Here is a 21,706-nt window from a genome sequence, read left to right on the forward strand (position 1 = left end):
TTTGTGAGTCGCAGCAGCAAATTAACTATAAATAATTCGTTTTTATATTTGTATTTTTTGTATCCGTGTTCGAAAAGAGGTCGATTAGGCATACATTTAGAATTTTGTTTGCCAGCCCTGCAGTTGAGATTCCTTGAAGCACCAAGAACATAACCAACTAATACAGTGGACAAATTCATCACCGCGAGTCACCATAAACAACAGCCAGCCACCCCGTTATTTTATATAGATATTTTGGATCTTCCCAGTGAGATGTCTCCCGTGTGTAACTGCTGGTGTAGAATGGGGGAAAAGATTCTCTGCCGTGTTTGTGTTTGCTCCGGCATTGTACAGATATACAGAACCAAATGGACCCAGTAGTACAGATATAGGCTACAGAACCAAATGGACCCAGTACAGATATAGGCTACAGAACCAAATGGACCCAGCTGTTCCTTAAACACACAAATAATAATAGCAGTGCTGTAGAGGGCAAAACTCAAGTTTTGTAAACAACAATTGTTTTTGTCTAGTACAGGGGTGGGCAACTTTGATGATGGCGAGGGCCACTATTTTCACCTTCACTTCAGGGGGCCAGATTGCATATTGCTATGTCCTACTTTGTCATTCTAAGTATCCCATACAAAATAAGCAAAAATAGCAGATCTACAAGCTCAAAACGCATCACAGCGCGATGCGTTTTGAGCTTGTAGATCGGCTATTTTTGCCTCTTTTGAATTGGAATCCTGAATAATGTTTTATTTTTTAATTGGAACCCTGAAATGTAACATTTTGATTCAATTTCAAACGCATTTAGTTATATACTCATGTTAACTTCATGAACCTAAATACAAATCCATTGGACATAAAAAAAAACATTTTAATACTACTTAAAGCAGGTCATGTTTGGAATAGTAACAGCTGAAATCAATAATATATCAGTATTCCGTTATTAACCTGCGGGCCGCATTAAGTGAAGGTGGCCCCCGGGCCGCCAGTTGCCCATGTATGGTCTAGTATATGGACTCAGGTTCAGCAACTTTTATTGCATTTTTGCTCAGTAACAGGCCAGCAAGACTACATACTAGCTCAGCTAGCCTCTACATGCTAGCTTGCTTCCTCAGAGTAGTTTGGCCAAGTTTGGTCAAGTTATTATTTGACTATATTCACCTGACATTAATCGTCGCTATTGTTGTAAAGACCCGATGAAGAACTGTGTGGCGTCTAAAACGTTGTCCACCACTTAAATAATTAGAATGAGTTCGCGTATCCCACAGTGTTTACAGAGAGATACCCATGAAGGGATGTCACTTTCCTCTGGGAAGGGAGGCGAGGGGGATACTTTACTGTAATGGAAAAGCTAGTTATTTTGGTGCGGTGCCATGCAGTCGCGTAATCGAAAATGAGCTCAATAGTACCTTAGAATTTTTGATTGGTCAACGGGTCATCTGCACAGGGGGTCAAAGTTAAAGAAGTTTGAACTTTGGCCAGCACACGCGTGGAGCTAAGAGCCGTCCAAGGTAGCATCGAGACTCTCTGTGTACGCTCATCATATGTTGCCTGCTTTAATTAAGCCTGGGATGCCGTTTGAGTGAAAGTACTTCCGTGATAGATTAGAAAAGCATCTGTACTACACAAGAGTACCCAGGGACCAGGGTTGGGAAATGGGAATCACTGAACAATCTTAACCATACAGTATATATAAATTAATTGCTCTTTATGCCAACTCTCGTGGATCTCAATTATGATTGATAGGCGTTATTAACTTTCCCCCGAGCTTTCTGAGACGGGCGCTGTTGGCTCAGCGTGGGCTGATGGAGGGGCAGGAGGACTAGAGTCTTGTACAGGGTTAGGGGAAGGGTCAGGGGTTGCAGTCTCTCCGGGGACAGAGTCCGGCGTGGGTTGCTCGTTTTCGGCAGAACCCTCCTGTGGCGTCTCCTCCTTCTCGTCGTCCTGAGGGTAGAGCTCGGGGTAGCGCTGAAGGCAATCCTGCATGACCTTGAACTGCTCCAGGCAGTTGGAGCCCTTCACCTCCTCCTTGCTGTAGTGGAAGCAGGAGAAGGCGTCCTTGAACTCGGTCCCACAGGGACCACTCGCCATCCCGCCCAAGCACGGGCAGTTCCAGTTGATCTCGCCACTGGGGAGAATCAGACCTAAGAGAGAGATGGATAGTTTCACTTTCATAAGAGGTTTAATGATTACTCTAGACCAGGGGTCTTCAACATTTTCAGACCAAGGACCCCTTAGTCGAGAGAGAGATGAAGCAGGGACCCCCACAACCCATAGACACCATATAGTTTCATCGTTTGATGGCACAATCATCAGTGTATTTTGGATTCATGTCAATTTGTGTTTTTAGATATTTAACCACTTGAGCCGTCATTACCTAATAAAACTTGACATTTTACTCTGTAATTAGTCTGCTCTTTTTCCCCTCTCTGCCGAAAATAGCCGATCTACAACGCCTCGCAGCGCGAGGCGTTGTGAGCTTGTAGATCTGCTAAAGCTTGTAGATCTGGCTAAAGTTCTCAGAATATGGACACTAGGGTTCAAGTGGTTAATATAAAAAAGGAGAAAAAAAGGTTTCTATCACTCAAAGATTTGGAGGACCCCCTGTTGTAACTCTGGGGACCCCCTAGGGGTCCCGGACCCCCTGTTGAAGACCCCTGCTCTAGATCACAGCTAAGTTCAGAGACTATGCTACTGATTAATAGTGTGCTGGCATCTGCATATTAGGACAATTATCAGCCCTATTTTCATAAGTTTTCAAATATTTCCCCCAAAAAATTGATGATGGATGTTGTGATGTCAGATGTGAGCTTGTAGATTTGCTATTAGCAGGGGATTCAAAATATGAAACATCTCTACCTATATATTCTATAATGATGATGACATGCCCAAAAAGAGATACCAGGGTTAAAATGGTAAATGACTGATTAATACATTTCAAATCAGATCTGGGAAATTAGTGCACCTGATTCCTGGAACCTCTTGCAACAAGATTTTAAGCTAAATACCCTAGCCTCTATTGGCCATTTTAGGAGTTTACTTAATAACCATACATTAAATGTATACCATTTTAACTGATTGTTGTCAACATTATTGTTTTCTTTTCTCTCTTATGTTATTTATTGAGTTTTAAGTGTGTAATCTCTGCATCATTGTAGGGATAATTGATCATCTGAACTGATCATCACAGATCACACATCATCACTAGTCACTACATGATGAGCGTCTACTCTGGGAATTAATTCTGAGATGTTTAGGGGAGCTTTACCATTTAAACGCATAGTAAATATGATCTAAATAGTTGTCATGTTTTTATCTGCGGCAGAACAACAACTTCCATGTTAAACCGTTAAAACCGGGAAACCACCAGTGTGTAACCACTTTTCACAATCATTGGTCGAAACGTTAATCTTACAATAAAGCCTTGACAGGGAGCTTTTTGCAGACTTGTATATTTGTAATAATGTGGAGCTTCCCACCTCGCTCTTCATAAGGGTCGTTGGGATCCTCCTCCACCAGCTCAGCATTGCTCGGAGCTTCATGGTCCTCCTTGGTGACAAAGATGATTCGGTCCTTACCTGTTAAGAATAGTAATGTTGTTTAAGTAACAATATGTCAATTTGTCTGTCAAATGGCTGCCACCCTGGATACATTTGGCATCGCAATGAATGGCGAACACACTCCGAGTTGGGAAAATGAAAATATGTGATGCACTGCACTTCGGCCTTTCTTCTTGTGTTGACATTTATAGATAGATGTTCAAAGGTACAGCAAACATGTTTCAGCTGTCTGCACAACTCTTTCAGACTCAGAGCACCAATATTTCAGTAGTAATAGTACTAGTAAGACGCCTCAGCGTGACATGCGCCAATTGGCCATCTGGCCAGTGATGTATACCGGACCAGTTACCCATAGGCTATATGGAGACCCCTGGTACCCATATATGGAGATCCATGTATGGATATGGAGATATGCTGTGAGAGCCCAAACATTCTCAGTTATTCGTTATGTGAAAGTCCTATGATGTCTATGACATCTGACATCATACCCTTTGATGCCCATACATGGAGATCCCTGTCTGTAGAACCAGCCGTTAGTGTGGTATGTGGCCGATGTGGGCTCCTTATGGGCATTCCCATATGAAGTCCTGTTAGATATGGGCTTAATATTGATGACATGATGACATCAGGGAACTCCATATAATATGGGCAAAAAAAGGGATTCTGTTAGTGTGACATCACAGTTAAGCCAGAGCGTGATGTCAGAGCTTAATGTGCAATATTAAAACCATCATACAGTAACAGAGGTTTTAATATTGCACTACACATATACTAGCATATGTGTGTAGGCTATACAAGGCATCTGCACATTCCTAAAGAATACCTCTAAAACCTCTATTGTTATTGACCATTACAGCGTAATCAACAAAGTTGAACAAACTATTACTATAATAAACATGGTCAAACATTGTCAAATATTAGCTAAGAAACAGGCAAATAATTGTAAAAAAAAAAAAAATAGCCGAACAAAATGCTTGCTTAGTTGCTTTAATAGAATCTATGATAGTCTTCTTGAATCAAGACTATTATATAATTTTAGCCAGACTAGGCCAGATGTAGCTCTGGTCCATCGCGTCTCCTAGGACCAGAGCTAGGCCAGATGTAGCCTTTGATCAAGACGGTCAAGGGTAGGACAGATGCAGCCCAGAAGTCACACTCTCCCAGGGGCAGGTTGTCTCAAAAAGTCAATCTCTTATTGATCTGTTCTTTACCTTCAAAGGGTCTTACTCGTGTACTTTTATTATGATATATAAATGCTGTAATTGTAATTATTTTTCATCCAGTCTGAATTAAGTAACGTTAGCAGCAACCCTACATAACTGCCATGTCAAGACACCGTTATAATAGCTCCATATAAACAGCATGGTTACCTTCCTCCCTGACCGAGGGCATTGCTTTCACGCCGTGACGGGTTTATTCCACCCTTTAATATCACTGTAATCGGTCACAGCCCGCGGGTCCAGTCTGGTAACGTCCAAGGTCGTTATTTCAACATTAAACTTATATTATACAGTTTGTTTCACAACTATATCCTTGGAAGAGCTCATCCAACCCACGATCACTGCTCATTCAACAATCGACGCAGGGGTTAATAATACGTGCGTGATGGCGTCATCACGCAACATGGACCCTTTAGGAGCCCCTTTCAGGTCCTGATTAGAAATGTCCTAAAAAAGTGCAGTGTTATTTTCAGTGACGAGAAGTTCTGAAAACAACACGTTAACTAAATAGGCGAGTCCATGGTAATAGTATTCTACTGCATAATGCGCGGGGAGTGGGGACACTTTGCAAAAATGGAAATATATGACAATAATAATTATTTTATTCGACACCCTGTTCCATCCTTGTACCCAAATGACCAGATGTGGTGCAATGGCGCCACCTCCTGGTTATAAACGGTACTGGAACTGAGGATGACCTACCCCAGTGTTTCTCAAACTTTCAAATGTCAAGGCCCTGACAGTGTACCTAACGGGTTCATTTGGTTCCATTTGTACACTGTCAGAGTTACAGACCCCCCTCAAAAAAAAAAGAAAGAAAAAGAAACCCAGAGTCCCTGGAATCCACTTTGAGAAACACTGACTCCTACCCCATCCTATTCAGCAATGCACAGTTAACACAGGAGGTCAATGTATTCCTTGAATTCATGGAGATTTTTGAGTTATTGTTGCCAGTGCAGTCAGCTGCAAACAGGCCTGGAATTTCATAGTTTTTTCATCGTTTTTTGTTGTCCATTGTTTGAGGGCACAACGACCAAATACCCAGGGCAGGAAGGCCATCAAATAAAACAAGATTTTGGTCCATTGGTCAAATAATTAATTGAATTTAAGGGTTAAGATTTAAAATGTAACGTGTAGACTATCTGCTTTGAAATAAATAAATTGGTATTTACAATCTGATCCATGCTCAGCCCTTCACCAATCAAAGATACTGGGTTGGTTTAAAGATGGGGACTCAACAAAAGACACTGGTCTACATGGCAAGAAAGAGACACTGGTGTCTACATATTGACAAGACAGACAGAGGAGAAAGTGGTACAGTCAGCTGGGGCATTGAGGTTTTTTTTTATTGAGAAAGTTTATCTGGAATACATTTGTTCAGAACCGCAATTCTTTTTACATTTAATCAAAAGACATTATCTTACAATAACAGAATTCAAAGTGATTCAATGCATAAGCTATTTACAGAAAACCAAAAGTCTCAAGAAAAAGTGACCAACGCAAGTGTGTTCAATGAACACAAATATCTTTTAAAGAATTAAACAAAATTAACCTCTCAATCTTACGTGGGTAACAATAATGAACACATGGCATAACTGTAAAATCGCCGTTCCCAAGGTATGCCATGTAAATCAACTGTGAGGACAGCATACTGTACACATTCACAAAATAAAAGTAAACTATTTTAACGTGAACCACATTGTGAGTCCTGCACCCCCCACTTAAAGGAGTAGTTCACCCCCAAAATGATTTTTTTTCAATTGATTACTAATACTCACGCAATGGAGACTTAAGTTCAATAATATTTTTTTGTACATGTTTTATTCTAAGACAAAAATGATTATAGTGAATTTACCCCCATTGATTCCAGATGGGGACCCAAATGCATTCGGGTCCCCATCCGGAATCAATGGAGGTTCATTTATTGTAATATATCTTTTGTCTTAGGATTGTCTTAGAATGCAACAAAAAACAAAAAATATTATTCAACTCAAGTCTTCATGGCGTGAGTAATCAATAGAAAGAAGGTCATTTTGGTGGCGAACTACTCCTTTAAAGACCCTGTTGAGGCAACAGGTTTAAATCAATGTCAAATGCAGTCAAAAGAAAATATATTACTGACAGCAATTTTTTGGTTCATATATTCTTAGTTGGGAGGTCCAAGGTCCGATCCAATTTAAGAAATAAAAGGTATGGTAAGCATGAACAGATTCCTAGACACCAGTTAGACGGTGAATATCATTTATGTTTACAAGGAGAACATCCAGTCCTCTTATGCAGTGGTTACCAATCGTTTTAGCTCAAGACCCAAAAGAGAAATTCAGGGTTCCCACACATTTTTACCAATGAATTTCCAAAACCTTTCCAGAATATTTAACCCAATTTCCAAGACTATATTATAACAATAATTCCGCTCAATAACAAGTCGCTTACTCCTATACGCAATGCCTAAAGACAGGTAGTGTATGCCAGTGGATCTCAACCTTTTCAGGCCGTGACCTCAGAAAACTGGGGACCCCGGCACCCTGACGTGCACTAAGTTGAGGAATTTTGTCTAACACAGTTCTATTGTGAAAATAGCCGATCTACATTGTGAGCATGTAGATCTGCTATTTTCACAATTTCTGCCTCTAATATTTGACAATTTGGCCAATGTTTAATTTGTCATTTCAGAGGTATTAACAAAATCAATAACCAAAGACAATGCATAGCTATTTTTTCCAGGACCTTCCAGGACTTTTGATCAATTCTAAAACTTTTCCAGTACTGGAAAAATATTTTTCTAATTTCAAAATATTTCCAGGAATTTCATGACCGTGGGAACCCTGGAAATTAGACGTTTGCCTGGGATCCAAACTAGTGAAAACAGCAGATCTACAAGTTCACAACGGGTCACTTTGCGCAGTGTTCTGAGCTGTATGTAGAATGGCTATTTTCACTACTTCTTAAACATTTGTTTTCTAATTTACGGAATTTCTTCTTTTATTTCTTAATGAAATTACAGAGAAAAAAAAATCATTGAATTTTGAATAATTCATGAAAAATGTGTTTTTTGAAATAATTATAAACTAAATGTAGGAAACAGAAAACAAAAAGGGACCCTTACAAATGTGTCCACGACCCACTGTTTGGGAAACAGTCCTCTTATGCATACTGTTATACGGAAGATGTCCAGCAGGAGGTGCCATTGTCCAAGTCAAGTACGCCTGCATCCTGAGGAGCTCTCTTCTCCTCCCCAATCATTTCACACAACTTTCGAGGGAGTCTTCGGTGTCCTCAGTCAATCTCAAGTCAGTAGAAAAACCCATGACATATAAACAGGAGTTTGTCTATTTGTTTGGAAAAATAAAAAGGAGGGAGGGAGCTACATGGGACCCATTTCAGCTGCCATTCCTGAGGGACATGGAAGGAGAAACTCAGAAGAATCATCCCATAGCTGGACAGCAGACCACCGTGCAGGTGATTCAAATGGATGAAAAACGATATCTGGGGTGGGTGGGACTTGGTTGGTGCTTGTCTGTGGTATACAAAGGTGGTGGTGGTGGTAGGGGGGGGGGGGACAGACAGTTGGCTTTCCTAGAAGAGCAGAGCTCCCATACTTCCCACTTCACTCTGTTCCTTGACAAAGATCTCAAAGTACTGGTAGATGATGGTGACGGCCAACAGGATACCCGTGCCAGAACCGATGGCTCCGAGGAAGTCCGCCATCACCGACAGACCACCGATACACAGGCCACCGAAGGCAGCGGCAGTAGGAATGTACCTGGAGAACACAACAGAACAGATATAATCCATTTAGAACGGGTACCGTACACATTATTGTGTATCATCATTTTATGCTTTAACTATCGGTGCTGCGCTGTGAGCTTGTATATCTGCTATTTTTGTAAAATCGTGAAAATTAGAATTTTGACCCCATTCTATACGTGTCTTTTGAATCCTTCTAAGATTCAGCAATCTTTCTAGCCATCGTCAAAGAAAAGTTCCTTTTCACTTAACTGGAGCTCAGTTAGTCTGTTCTTGACTACTATGTCAGAGACTACTATGTCAGTGGTTCTCAAACCTTTTCATGTGAGGGACCCCCAAGATGATATGTATTTGGCCACGGACCCCCATCTCAAATTTTTTAGTTCCAGGGAGTAGGGACCACCCAGAAGCAAAATTTGAGTTACAAACGTTCACTTTAAAAATGCATATATTCAAAGATTTGCACACATTTTCACGACTTAAAAAAAAAATAGCAGATCTACAAGCTCGCAGCGTGGCACTCGGTGCCGCGCTGTGAGCTTGTATATCTGCTATTTTTCACTGGTTAAAATAATTCTAGGCCTAAATGGGTAGTAAATACTTTTAAAATGCATTTTAGATCACATCCCCAGGCACATTGAGCAATACGTTGAAAGTATATGCCCCCAACAATTGCAGAATTCCGTTTCTTTGTATTAGACAATCTAGCATTTCAGCTTTATTTCTTAAAGCGAGAGAGACAAAGAGAGGGCATGACATGCAGAAAAGAGCCTCGAGTCAAGTGAATCCTGGGTCAGATGCAGAAACGAATATAGCTTTGTTTATGTGTCATGTACCAGGTGACCTACTGGGGCGTCCAGATGCAACCTGCTCTATAATTATCCAATCACGCAACTAATGTACCATTATTGTAAATGGGACAAATAGCCTGGAAAGTTCTGTATGAGACCCTATGCCAAAGCATACCATGTTATGCCATCGTAATTCTTAACTGTGTCTCATTGTTTTCCAAAATACTACACAGCCCTGGATTAACTTGCCAGCTGTTTAGTCTGAGGCGAGAGATGTTTTAAGAATTATGAAAAAATACACTGGATAAGATAAGGACTGGGAGGCAACCTGTTCTCTCAAGCTCATTGCTGAGCATAGTCGACAGTAGGGCATTAACCAAATATTAGAATATTTGAATATTCGAATATCAAAGTCACTATTCGACGTTGTTCACCGAAGTTGAATATTTTTTTTTGTTTTTTTCTCTCTCTTTAAAAAATATATAATCTATAAAGCTTGGCTAGATAGGAAGTCATAAGAATGAGTTGTCAATGGTTCTCAAACCTTTTTAGGCCGTGACCCCCAAAATAAACATATTTGAACTGGGGACCCCCACCCTGACAAGAATTTGGAATTGTAGGTATTACATTTAATGTGACTCGGTTCTGCAGATAAATATTGTGGAAAATAGCAGATCTACATGCTGTGAGCATGTAGATCGGCTATTTTCACACTGTTCGCCTCTTGCTTTCTTAATATTTGATAGTTTGGCCAGTCCTGTCCAGTACTGACACTTGCTCATACCATAATCATGTGCTGCATAACCGAGGCCTGCAATATAACACATACCTGTTGAGTTCATGGACCATGGAGGTCTCTCTGTGACCCCTCATCACCATCTGCTGTTCCTTCAGCTGTTTCGCCACCTGGAAGATTTAATAAAATAAAATAAAAAAACAACGCTAGAATACAAGATTCTTTGATGATGAGCACAGAATCTGTGTGTAATAGGGCATTCACCAAATATTCAAATATTCGAATATCAAAGTCACTATTCGACGTTGTTCACCGAAGTCGAATATTCGCTTTTTTTTATTGTTTTCTAAAATATATCGTTTAGCCAAAGGAAGTCATAAGAATGAGTTGTCAATGCCCCTGGTGGATGAATTTGTTAATGCTCTATACCAGGGCTTCTCAAACCTTTTTAGGCCGTGACCCCCAAAATAAACATATTTGAACTGGGGACCCCCACCCTGACAAGCACTTGGAATTGTAGGTATTACATTTAATGTGACTCTGTTCCACAGATAAATATTGTGAAAATAGCAGATCTACATGCTCACAACGGGCGTTGTGAGCATGTAGATCAGCTATTTTCACAATGTTCGCCTCTTGCTTTCTACAAAATATTTGATAGTTTGGCCAGTCCTGTCGAATATTCGAATAATTCGAATACTAAAAATCACTATTCGTGAATGCCCTAGTAGTGTGTAAAGGGTTTCGTTTCAATAAGACTCACATCTTTAGCAGAGGAGCCAGACACTTCGATCCAGGTCTTGGAGAAAAAGGCACAGGAACCCAGCATGAAAACTATGTAGATGCAGGCGTGGACCGGGTCATCCATGAGCGACCCAAAAGACTCTGGAGGGGAGAGGTAGTAGCATAGCCCACCGACAGGGTAGGCACGAGCTGGACCCCCGGACGTTGCATCCTGCAAAAACACCCCAGAAAAACAGTCTTAGCTATACAAGTCTATGAACGATCGTGCCATCTCTATTGAGAATTGAATGGATCTCGAAACAGTACTACCTTATTTTTAGTCGATGTGATAAACCGCTTGACGCAAAGTTTTGTAACAAACAAGGCACAACACTGAGTCTGGACAAGGGATGTCTTTTGTTGTGGAACAAATCAATGTTACAAATGTAAAACATATTAGCCTTTATTAGTTCTGGCAAAGAAAAATGAAGTTGTAGTCCTTTCATTTGTTGTTACAAAAAGGAAACATAAGGAAGGCCAGACAATAAAATGTGGGTGGTCAGTACATGCTTAGTCCCTAAAACAAATCAAGAGCCATCCATTATAATGAGGTTATAAACAATTAAACAACTCTGGCTAACGGCAATAAAATAGCAGAGGGAAAGTGCACTGCTTGGTTGTCTGCAATTAGGCTTATCCGGAAGGTTCTCTTTGCCTCTGTTCCATCAAAGAGAGACAAGGCACTCTTCCTTATAAATAAATGTAAAAGGATTTGTTATGTGGGCATATTCATGAAGGGGAGTTAAAGATTCTGACTGGCACACACAGACTAATAGCCTACTAAAAATGGTTCTTGAAAAGGTCTGAAGTGTTTAATCGTCTGCTTTGCCTTTGCTATATACTTACAGACCACGTCCCCAGCAGGTTGACCAAGAAATTGCCGCTGAACCGCGTGGAGAGCATCTGGGAGATGACGTAGAGGTTGGACACCAGGGCAGACTGCAGGATGATGGGAATGTTGGAGGTGTAGAAGAGCTTGATGGGATACGTGTTGTACTGACCACGGTACCGTGCAGACTTGATGGGCAGATCCACCCTGAAGCCCTGTGGAAAAGGAAGAATGACGTTAATTCTAGGGCTGTCACAATTATTACATAATCGTCTAATCGTGATTATTTGACATTATCGCAATTATTTTGTCATAATCGTCATAATCGTGAATGTTGAAAAATGTCCGAAATAGTGGAAATAGCAGATCTACAAGCTCACAACGCGTCTCATTGCGGCGCGTTGTGAGCTTGTAGATCGGCTATTTCCACTATCAAAGTTATTTTTTAAGTAGTAAGTAGTATGTCAGTAATTTCTTTGTATATTTAGGTTATGTGTCATATCTGCCATGTGCAACTTCAAAGCCTAAAAGCCAAACAGAAATGTAATTATCAACGACAAAAACACAATTAAATCGTTAATCGCCAATTATTTGAGTGACAATTAATCGTCATGTAAAATGTCATATTGTGACAGCCCTAGTTAATTCCGTTAATAACCAGTGGTGTAAAGTAACACAGTACATTTACTCAAGTACTGTACTTAAGTACAATTTTGAGGTACTTTTACTTCTACTCCATTTCATCTCAGAGGCAAATGTTGTACTTTTACTCCACTACAATCATTTGAAAACTTTAGTTACTTTGCAGACTTTGATTATTATTACAACACATACATTAATCATTTAATGTTATCACTAATCACTAAACCTATACATTTCTGCCATTTGAAAATAGACGATCTACAAGCTCACAATGTGTTGCGATGCCACGCATTGTGAGCTTGCAGATCGGCTATTTTCAAAGGATTTGAAAAGTTCATAATGAATACTTTCTACTTTTGGTACTTTAAATACATTTTGATGCCAATACTTTTTTGTACTTTTACTCAAGTACATTTAGAATTCCAAACCTGTACTTTGAGTTCGTTTCCAATTTCCACCACTGTTAATAAGCCATTGATGGCGGCACACACCGAGGGCTCTTCTCTTATTACCAACTTCTCCAGGCACTCACCTGGAAGTATATGACCACAGCGAAGACAAACACTGTGGCAATGAGGTTCAAGAGGTTGGGCAGGTTCTGCCTGTAGAAGGCCTCTCTCAGAGCACGCACTTTGTCCGATCGTGTTGCCAGCAAGTGGAAGAGAGCAATGATGGCTCCCTCAAACTCAGTGCCTAGAAGTCAGTCAAATAAAAAAAGTCAAGACGCATGCTTGGAGGTAGCAGATGAGCAGTGCAGTGTGCTTAAACAACAAATATGCCTTAGCTATGAGCCTGGTTTGGATGTTTTTTTTAAGTTATATTCTCTTATTGGAGAAAGTGACTTCCAGTTATCAGTGCACATAATAGCGGTGGCCATGTCAAAGTTTGCTACAACAACTATGACCACCAGACCACTTTATATTCCCTTACCTCGGCCAGTGTTGACAGTGGTGGGACTGAAGGCTTTCCATACAATGGTCTCACAGATATTGGTAGCGATGAACAGGGAAATACCAGAACCAAGACCATAGCCCTTTTGAAGCAGCTCGTCCAGAAGCAGGACAATCAGCCCAGCCACAAACAGCTGGAAAACACAACATAATGTAGATGAGTTACATTCACATATTCGGTGAGAGGCAATAAACTGTGATATCAGTCTATTATTACATATACTGTATATTTGTCATAATTATAAAAAGAGGTCCCTCAATAAGTAATTTTTCTCTCAAAGCAAGTCCCTTGCTGACCCAAATAACTGACCCAGTCTCTGACTTTGCTAATCACACCCTCTGGGTTAAGTCAGAGAACATAAATGTCATCATGATGAGGGAAAGAAAACGATCTGAGATTCTTACCTGAATGATGATGATGAGACAGATGCCAGCTCCCATCTCCGAGGGGTCCCCATACATGCCTGTCATCACATATACGATGGCCTGGCCAATGGTAATGATCATACCAAATACTAAAAAATAAAACAAAATCAGTGGTTGGTTAGACATCTTGGTTCATGTCACTTACACATTGACAAATTACAACCAAATGACAATGGACATACATTTCTGTGCTCCATTGAAGAGGGCTCTGTCCTTGGGCGTGTCCCCAACTTCTATGATCTTAGCCCCAGCGAGCAGCTGCATGATGAGGCCTGACGTGACAATGGGCGAGATACCCAACTCCATCAGAGTACCTCTGTTGGAGGCCAGGATTACTCTCATCCAGTAGAAAGGATCTGCGGAATCTGAGGACATGATGCCAAACAGTGGGATCTATAGGGAGAAAGAAAGGTTTTTCACAAAATACGGTAAGTGAGGTGTGTGATTTTTAATGCAACAAATGCTCCAGTGAATTGGTGCCACGAAACAACTAAGAACACTTAAAAGTGAAAATGGGCATCCAAGTCCATAATTGTAACATTTTTTATTTTTGATGATGCGAAAATGTAGCTTATCCCCGCCGGGCATTCATCGTTGTCCGAAGTTGGTTACTGAGGACAACCACGAATGCCCAGGCCATATATTCATATTTAGTCACAAAGTTGGAGAAAATTTGCCTGGCTTGGCCAGACTATAATATAATGCAGCTAACTAACTGCAGTAGTATAGTATCGCATCCCCACCTTGTTTTAACATGGGTGGATTGTTTAGCTGTGCTAGGCTAGGAGAAAATGGCATTTGAAAAGTCACTCATGGTGGCAGTTAAGCACACAGTATGTATTATAGCAGTGGTTCTCAAACTTGGGGTCGGGACCCCAAGCAGGGTCCCCAGACGATTAGCTTAATGTCATGTTTTTCTCACTCAACGGTAAACAAACCAACACACAGTATAAGTGTATACAGGGTATCTGCACATTTATAAAGTGACAATTTAAGGACTTTCAAGACCGTTTTAATACCAAACTGTCAAATATTAAGTAAGCAAGAGGCGAACATGAAAATAGCCGATCTACATGTGTCGATCGGCTACTTTCACAATATTCATCTGTGAAACCGAGTCACATTAAACGTAACACCTACAATTCCAAGTGCTTATCAGGGTGGGGTCCCCAGTTCAAATATGTTTATTTTGGGGGTCACAGCCTAAAAAGGTTTGGGAACCCCAGTATTATAGCTTGTGCTGCTGATTAGTACTGATTAGTATTGTGCCACATAAGCCCTCAGGTATCACTCCCCTGTCTTTTCTTTTTTATCAATGCTCCCTCCCCCATTGACTAGGTTTGGGGTTGTTTTCCTAATTTGTATTGTAAACAACATTTTAGCCATTTACTGAACAGCTCAAATGTAAATGTATAGTCGTTACACGCCGAGTTAACTGGAACAGATATTGTAGATGACTACTAAACAAGGACATTTTTGCATTAATAACTCATCGATCAATAACATTTACCTGGCAGCACACAAGGAAGATGAAGAGTGTGATGGCTGTCCATAGCACCTTCTCTCTGAACTGGATCTGTTAATCAATCACATTATTACACATTTATTACAGATAATGACAATACAGCCATTTGGAATTCATAGTACGTTTAAAATATATGTTTAAGGAAATAAATGTGAACTAACCTTTCTTTCGGGTTTCTGTATCTCAGGCAACACCGCACAGAATGGCTTTATCACCTCCAAGAATTTAACTGAAAGCAAATGATGGACATTAGAACAGTGTTTCTCAAACTTTCAATGTTCAAGGTCTCCCCTTAACTCTAACAGTGTACAAAATGGAACCAAATGAACCCGTTAGAGTTACAGACTTGTCTGGGTCAATTTAGACCCCCCTAAAGAAACCCACAGTGTCACTGGAATCCACTTTGAGAAACACTTGATTAGAAGATGCTCCATAGACGGTGGGACGTGGCATTGATTGACTGGCCGACTCAAGTCAAGTTATAACAGCAGAAACATACACGAGAAAGGGCATAATAGTGTTTAACATTTATGTTTATATCGTATTTCGACATAGCTGTTTAATCCAAGGCAAAGAGGGCACTGTGACTGTTACTGTAAACACTGGCTTGTTATGCGTCGTCATCACTGTGCTGCTGCCCTTTATCTTTGAATGAGTTGCTACAAATAGCCACTTGGCTAGCCTAAGAAGCCAACAGTCATCTAACTGGATCACACAGTAAATGAAACATCCAGACATTCACCCACTGTTTTTGACTCGTTTTAGCTGGTAACTCACACACACACTAGCTAAAAATCGTGAACTAGGCGGACGTTCACGCCAAGCAACGTTGCTAGCTAGCTGGTTAAGTTAGTTATACCCGGCCCTAACTCAAAACAGTGTTTTAGAATTAAACCAGCAACGTTCAGAACATTATATTCACAGTCATTGTTGTAATACTTACTCCCCATGGTGTCTCAGACGTAAACCGTCGTGGTTCCTTTGCTGGAAAGAACTGATTTGTGCCACTACCCCGGCGAAAGAACACTTCAGCACTACTGTTGCCGCCCCAGTGCCACACACCACCTCTACACTACTGTCTGTCACAGTCACACTGTGTCTGTCTGACTGGCTGGGCTGCTGAGGGGAGCAGACTAACAACATCCCATAGGTCAGCAGGACGGCTGGGCGTGATGTGTATTGAGCTTTTTTGAGCGGTGGTCACACCGTCTCCATAGCGTGGCCGTGTGTGTATGCGTGCGTGTCTGTCTGTCTGTCTGTCTGTCTGTCTGTCTGTCTGTGTGTCTGTAGCCTCTGGTGTATGTAGCCTGAGTACCCTGGGTGACCAGAGAGGTGCTGTTGAGTCTAGCCTGCCCTGAGCATCAATTGCAATAGCAGTGGTGGCCTGAGTGAGCAAGTATGGCTCACACTCTCACACACACACACACACACACACACACACATGCACAGTGTTACCAGATGGGAAATGTTGAATTATCGTACCGGAGGCTCAGAATTATCGTATTTGATATGAAACTATCGTACACGGCCAAAAAAAGAGAAATCACTCGCGTAAAAACGTAATTTCACCAAAAAATGCGTCTTTAGTGTAAGAAACGACCTCGTTTTAGACTCCTGCGTGACAAAAACGCATCAGATTTGTTGTGTGGAGGCAGGCAACTTCTTGGAGCTTACACAAATAAAAGCCTGAAACTGGTCTGGAAAGATGCAACCAGTGTTTTTAATGCCTCCAAGTACAGATCTAGGGTCAGATTGACTGATTTCCTGGCTTATTTTGAGAAGCCAAACCAGATCCCAGATCAGCAGCCAGGGAAAATAGTGAATTCACGCTCTTTTTGATGATATGCCGAAATTATCGTACATTTGGGCATTTTTGGAATTATTGATCGTACATCGTACAGAGGGTCAAATTATCGTACAAATACGATAATTATCGTACGTCTGGCAACACTGCACATGCACCACCCCCCCCCCCCCCCCCCCCGCCCGCCCAACACACACACACACACACACACACACACACACACACACACACACACACACACACACACACACACCTGGGTGAGCAACACACACACACACACACACACACACACACACACACACACACACACACACACACACACACCACCGCTCACTTAAACTTGGGTTTGATTTTTTTACACAGTCTACTATGGCAAGGGGTCTTCAACGTCTTCGATGTGTTCAGGCCAAGGACCCCGTCCCCTTAGCTGAGATAAAGTAGGGACCCCCAATTGTGTAGCAGTTTTTCACGGATCTCATAGATGGATGGATTCATAGACTTGTTTGTCAGCACTGTCATCAGCCTATGTTGGATTTGTGTAAATGTGTTTTTTTTAAAGACATTAACCACTTAACCTCTACACCAAAACCTATTTTATATTGTTGTTTTTCTTTTGTTTTTTTCCTGACTATAATATATGAGATACTTCAATGGTTTCCTGGGTAATAAGCCAAGAGCTTTTCTAGGATCTCCTTTTAGTTGACCTTGTACCAGTGAACTGTACCGTCATGAAACTATGCAAACTTCTAATAAAGTCTTTAATCAATCAATTTGCCAAAAATAGCCGATCTACAAGCTCGCAACGCCTCTCAGCGCGAGGCGTTGAGAGCTTGTAGATCGGCTATTTTTGGCTAAAGTTCTCCTCAGATTCAAAATAGGGATCATGCGGCGAGGGTTCAAGTTGTTCATTTAAAATAATGATCCAATCACACAACGATGTTGGCGGCCCCCCCTGCAGTAACTCCTAGCTCCTAGGTTTCCTAGCAACCGGCTGGTTGTTAGGCAACTTTATAGCCAATCACAACGCAACCACCCCTTCGCGCTATGGGATCTACATTGTGGGAAAGGAGGGAGGAGCTCTTTAGAGACACGTCGCCTCAACGCAGACTAGATGACGTTGCTTACCACCATAAGGATTTCCCCTAGCTGTTCAGTCTAGAATAGATTATGTCATATTTTAGCTATGATTGTTTATTCATTATATAACATTTATCCCACACCGATCTGTTTATTGTACACATATTGTTTTTTTATATACTTTATTGTGTCAAAACATGCACATCATAACATTCTTCAGAACTTTTAACATGTTATGTCCTTTTTTTTGTTTTTAAGGACATTTTGACGCATCTTTATGTATTTTTTCCCCCACCACCACATAGAGCAAAGAAAAAATCCACACAAAAACTGTAAACAGAAACATTACAAAAAAGAAACTGAAAAAGAAAAAAAGAGGAGACTTTGTTATGTAATTGTTGTCATTTCATTAAAACAGAGAAAAAACTGCTATTGTTTAAATTAATATTTATATCTAGAATATGTTTATTGTACACATATTGTTAGGTACAGTCTATGCATATTTTTTTTGTTTAGTTTTTTGTTACTGTACATAATTTGTATTTCTGATTTCTGACAGTTTTATTATGTTTTACATAGTATTGCTATATTTTGTCATTTAATGTTTCAATTGAGTAGGCTATATAGGACCCCAATGGCTAGTAATTTCTTGGGTATATCCTCTTAGCAGACCGTGTATTGTATTGAACTGGCTACTTTCCTGTGCTTTTTTATGCTAACTGCTAATTCATTATTCAACCAATCAATCAAATTTACATCCTTCCATGTTCATTGACACTTTATGTATATATTCTTCTTTCTCTTTTTTTTGTGTACCTTGCTCTTTTACTGTGTACAGACTGTACACATTTTTTCTTTTCATACTTCTCTGTTACTTTGTAAATAACCTTAAACTGCTGTGCTGCCTCCGGGCGACTGATTTTCCCCCTTGGGATAATAAAGGTATCTATCTATCTATTGTCCGTGAGACGCTGACAGATTTCTTCTGAGCTCAAATTAATAGAGGACCAGTTTACACTCTCAGGGGGGGGGGGTGCATTGAATTGGCCTGACGCCCTGACACATCTTGTCATTATATGCCCCATGTCCCAGTATCTATACATGATAAAGTTCTTCTAAATAGGTACAGTATTATTTGTACAACATAGTAATAGGTGTGTAATTTGTGAAAATTCTCTCAATGCTCTTGGGGAATGTGGCTGTGAGGTGCTGCTCTGGGACAAAGGGATGGAAGGTCTCCCTGTGAATAGTCTCTAGAGTCACCTGCTTTCACCCCTACTTTCTCCATGCACTGCCCCATGGCCAAGTCTTCCACAGAGGTAGTGTGAGTGCACACCTTGTTTTTGAATCCCTCGACAAATCTCCTCAGAGCCTCTTTACTCAGTACATAACCCGCACCACCGCTCATGTAGCCCTGCTTGGTGTGGGGCTCGAATCTTTGACCAAAGTAGATGGGCTCGTCTGGCTTGCGGTTGGAAAGAACCCAGCGCAGGTTGTCCAAGATCACGTAGGTGTCATCGTCTGCCTTGAGAAACCAATCTGCCTCGTGGGCGTGATGCTCGTATGCTCGTATGCCTAGTGATAGGCCCGGATTGTCTTCCAGTAGAGCTGGTCGCGCCCCTCCTTGGTGCCCCAAGCCCACAGTAGGGAAGTCAGAGTCGTCGGACAGAGCTCATGAACACTCCAAGTTGCTGGGCCCGGTCATTACCCAGCAAAGAATGCACACCTTTTTGTACAACTCGTCTGCCATGCGGCTATCTTCACCTGGCAAGAGAATGACTGAATTCAAATGTATTGTGTGGCAATGCCATTGCTGCATATATACAGTTACACACATACAGTAGTTAGTAACACATACGTTTAGTACAGTGGTTCCCAAACGTTTTAGCTTGAGACCCAAAAGAGAAATTAGAAATTTGCCAGGACCCACGAGATCAACAAACTCACAACGCGTTGCAGAGTTGTGAGCTTGTAGATCAGCTATTTTCACTAGTTCTTAAAAAAATCTTCATATTTATGGAATTTATTTGATTTTCTTTATGTATTAATGAAATAACTAAGAAAAATCATTGCAATATTTTAATTTATCTTTTTCAGGAATGTTTTTTGAAAGTGTTTTGGAACCAGTGCTCTGTTTCTATCTAGATAACTCGTACAAACCAAAGCATGAGAGATACCAACTAGTTTCCATGTTTAATTATTGTGTTTTGCTCAGACGCCCACACTTTGCAAAGCCTGCGCAGCAGGTTAGAGCTGCCTCTGCCTGTAACTGTATTTAACTATTTGAGATCATTAATACATTTTAAATATGCATAATTTATATTACTAATTCACCCAATACAGTAGTACTTGTTTTCTTTCTGCACAGTACACTGTTCTTGCGTTTGCACTTAACTGTGACTGATCATCCTTTTATGTATAATTATACATTATACATTATACATGATTTTATGTTTTGAATGCCTTTGTTTATCATTGCGCTTCTTATCTTATCTTATCTATCATATCTTAGCAAATAGACATACTAATACAATGTTTCCCTGTGAGCTTGATAGATGGAGAGATTGGTTGCACAATATCCTGCACAATAATCTGTGTGTAATGGTGAGAAGACAAGAGAGTTGATTTCATAGTTATATCATTTAAAACCTAAAACAAGGATTTAGGTGCTTTATGTGCTTTATGCTTTAATTGTAGAGTGCGCAGCCCTACACGTGAAATTAGGATTAGGGCACTAGGCTACACTGTGCTACAATACATCAGTGACACAGATATCCCTGATATCATTACAGTGATATTACTGTCAACTTCAAAAGGATCATAATTCTGGTCATTTAAACCAATCATTTGACCAGGATATGCTCTGACTGCCTCTGATCTAAGATGTTCTAAGATGAGGCAGTTTGTGCAACTTTGTTCTGCAGTGCAATCAGGTGGGTTATAGTGACACAGTGCTGCGTGCCATTATATGCTCAAGCATAAGTTATGAAGTTATGGAACAACTGTTATTATCTGTGTACCTGTGAGGGTGGTTCAGGTTGAACAGTGCAGATCTCTCTCTCCTTTTTCCAGTTCTTCCAGTCTTCCTCCAGTTCATGTTGACTGAGTGCAACGTCCAGGCCACTGGACAGATGTGCAGAAAAGCTCCTCTGGAACCACACCTGCTGCAGGAACACGTAGAATGTGATGGTCCCCACCAGGAAAGCCACGTAGAAGGAGAACTTGGATGCCAAGGCCTTCATGCTGTGGATAAAAGACCATTTCTTTAGCAGTGAATCATCCCAGAAGGAAAGGATTTTCCTGCAGGGATGCAACAGTGTTTTACTACACTCCACACCAATAATGATGCTTTATTTTAGTGTTTAGCCAGGGGTTGACACTAAGGTTTCATTGGCACTTGCCCGTCGGGCAAGTACAGGTCATGTTCTACTGTACTTGCCCAAAGGTCATGCCCACTTGCCCGAACTCGGCCATTATAAAATGATAGGTAAAATAAATTGAATTACTGATCAATTTAACACATAACTTTTTTTTTTACTTTCTGGGGCTGTGTGATAAAAAATGGGTATGGGTTCACACTTGTTATTTTATATTTTTAAGTGTAGCAACGGTGAAAACAGCACATTAT

The 21,706-nt window shown here is 40.7% G+C and overlaps 2 protein-coding genes and 1 pseudogene across 3 annotated transcripts; all 3 read right to left on the minus strand.

The window, feature by feature from the left end:
- Nucleotides 1-1,008: 1,008 nt before the first annotated feature.
- chchd4b (coiled-coil-helix-coiled-coil-helix domain containing 4b) lies at nt 1,009-5,034 on the minus strand. Its single transcript, XM_080728760.1, has 3 exons — nt 4,919-5,034; nt 3,468-3,566; nt 1,009-2,132 (listed from the first exon to the last, which is right to left on the minus strand). Exons 1-3 carry the CDS (start codon nt 4,938-4,940, stop codon nt 1,741-1,743), a joined length of 513 nt encoding a protein of 170 aa, XP_080584886.1. The 5' UTR covers nt 4,941-5,034; the 3' UTR covers nt 1,009-1,740.
- Nucleotides 5,035-8,332: 3,298 nt separating this feature from the next.
- sec61a1a (SEC61 translocon subunit alpha 1a) lies at nt 8,333-16,281 on the minus strand. Its single transcript, XM_080728750.1, has 11 exons — nt 16,141-16,281; nt 15,359-15,426; nt 15,183-15,248; nt 13,855-14,065; nt 13,652-13,761; nt 13,227-13,380; nt 12,829-12,989; nt 11,672-11,869; nt 10,806-10,997; nt 10,136-10,212; nt 8,333-8,531 (listed from the first exon to the last, which is right to left on the minus strand). Exons 1-11 carry the CDS (start codon nt 16,145-16,147, stop codon nt 8,345-8,347), a joined length of 1,431 nt encoding a protein of 476 aa, XP_080584876.1. The 5' UTR covers nt 16,148-16,281; the 3' UTR covers nt 8,333-8,344.
- A 2,928-nt stretch (nt 16,282-19,209) lies between these two features.
- LOC308286317 (glycoprotein-N-acetylgalactosamine 3-beta-galactosyltransferase 1-B-like) lies at nt 19,210-21,320 on the minus strand (annotated as a pseudogene). Its single transcript has 2 exons — nt 21,082-21,320; nt 19,210-19,842 (listed from the first exon to the last, which is right to left on the minus strand). The product of its transcript is annotated as a glycoprotein-N-acetylgalactosamine 3-beta-galactosyltransferase 1-B-like (transcript).
- Nucleotides 21,321-21,706: the final 386 nt, after the last annotated feature.

This window comes from Nannobrachium achirus (genome assembly GCF_963921795.1).
Source record: "Nannobrachium achirus genome assembly, chromosome: 6".
Lineage (NCBI taxonomy): Eukaryota > Metazoa > Chordata > Actinopteri > Myctophiformes > Myctophidae > Nannobrachium > Nannobrachium achirus.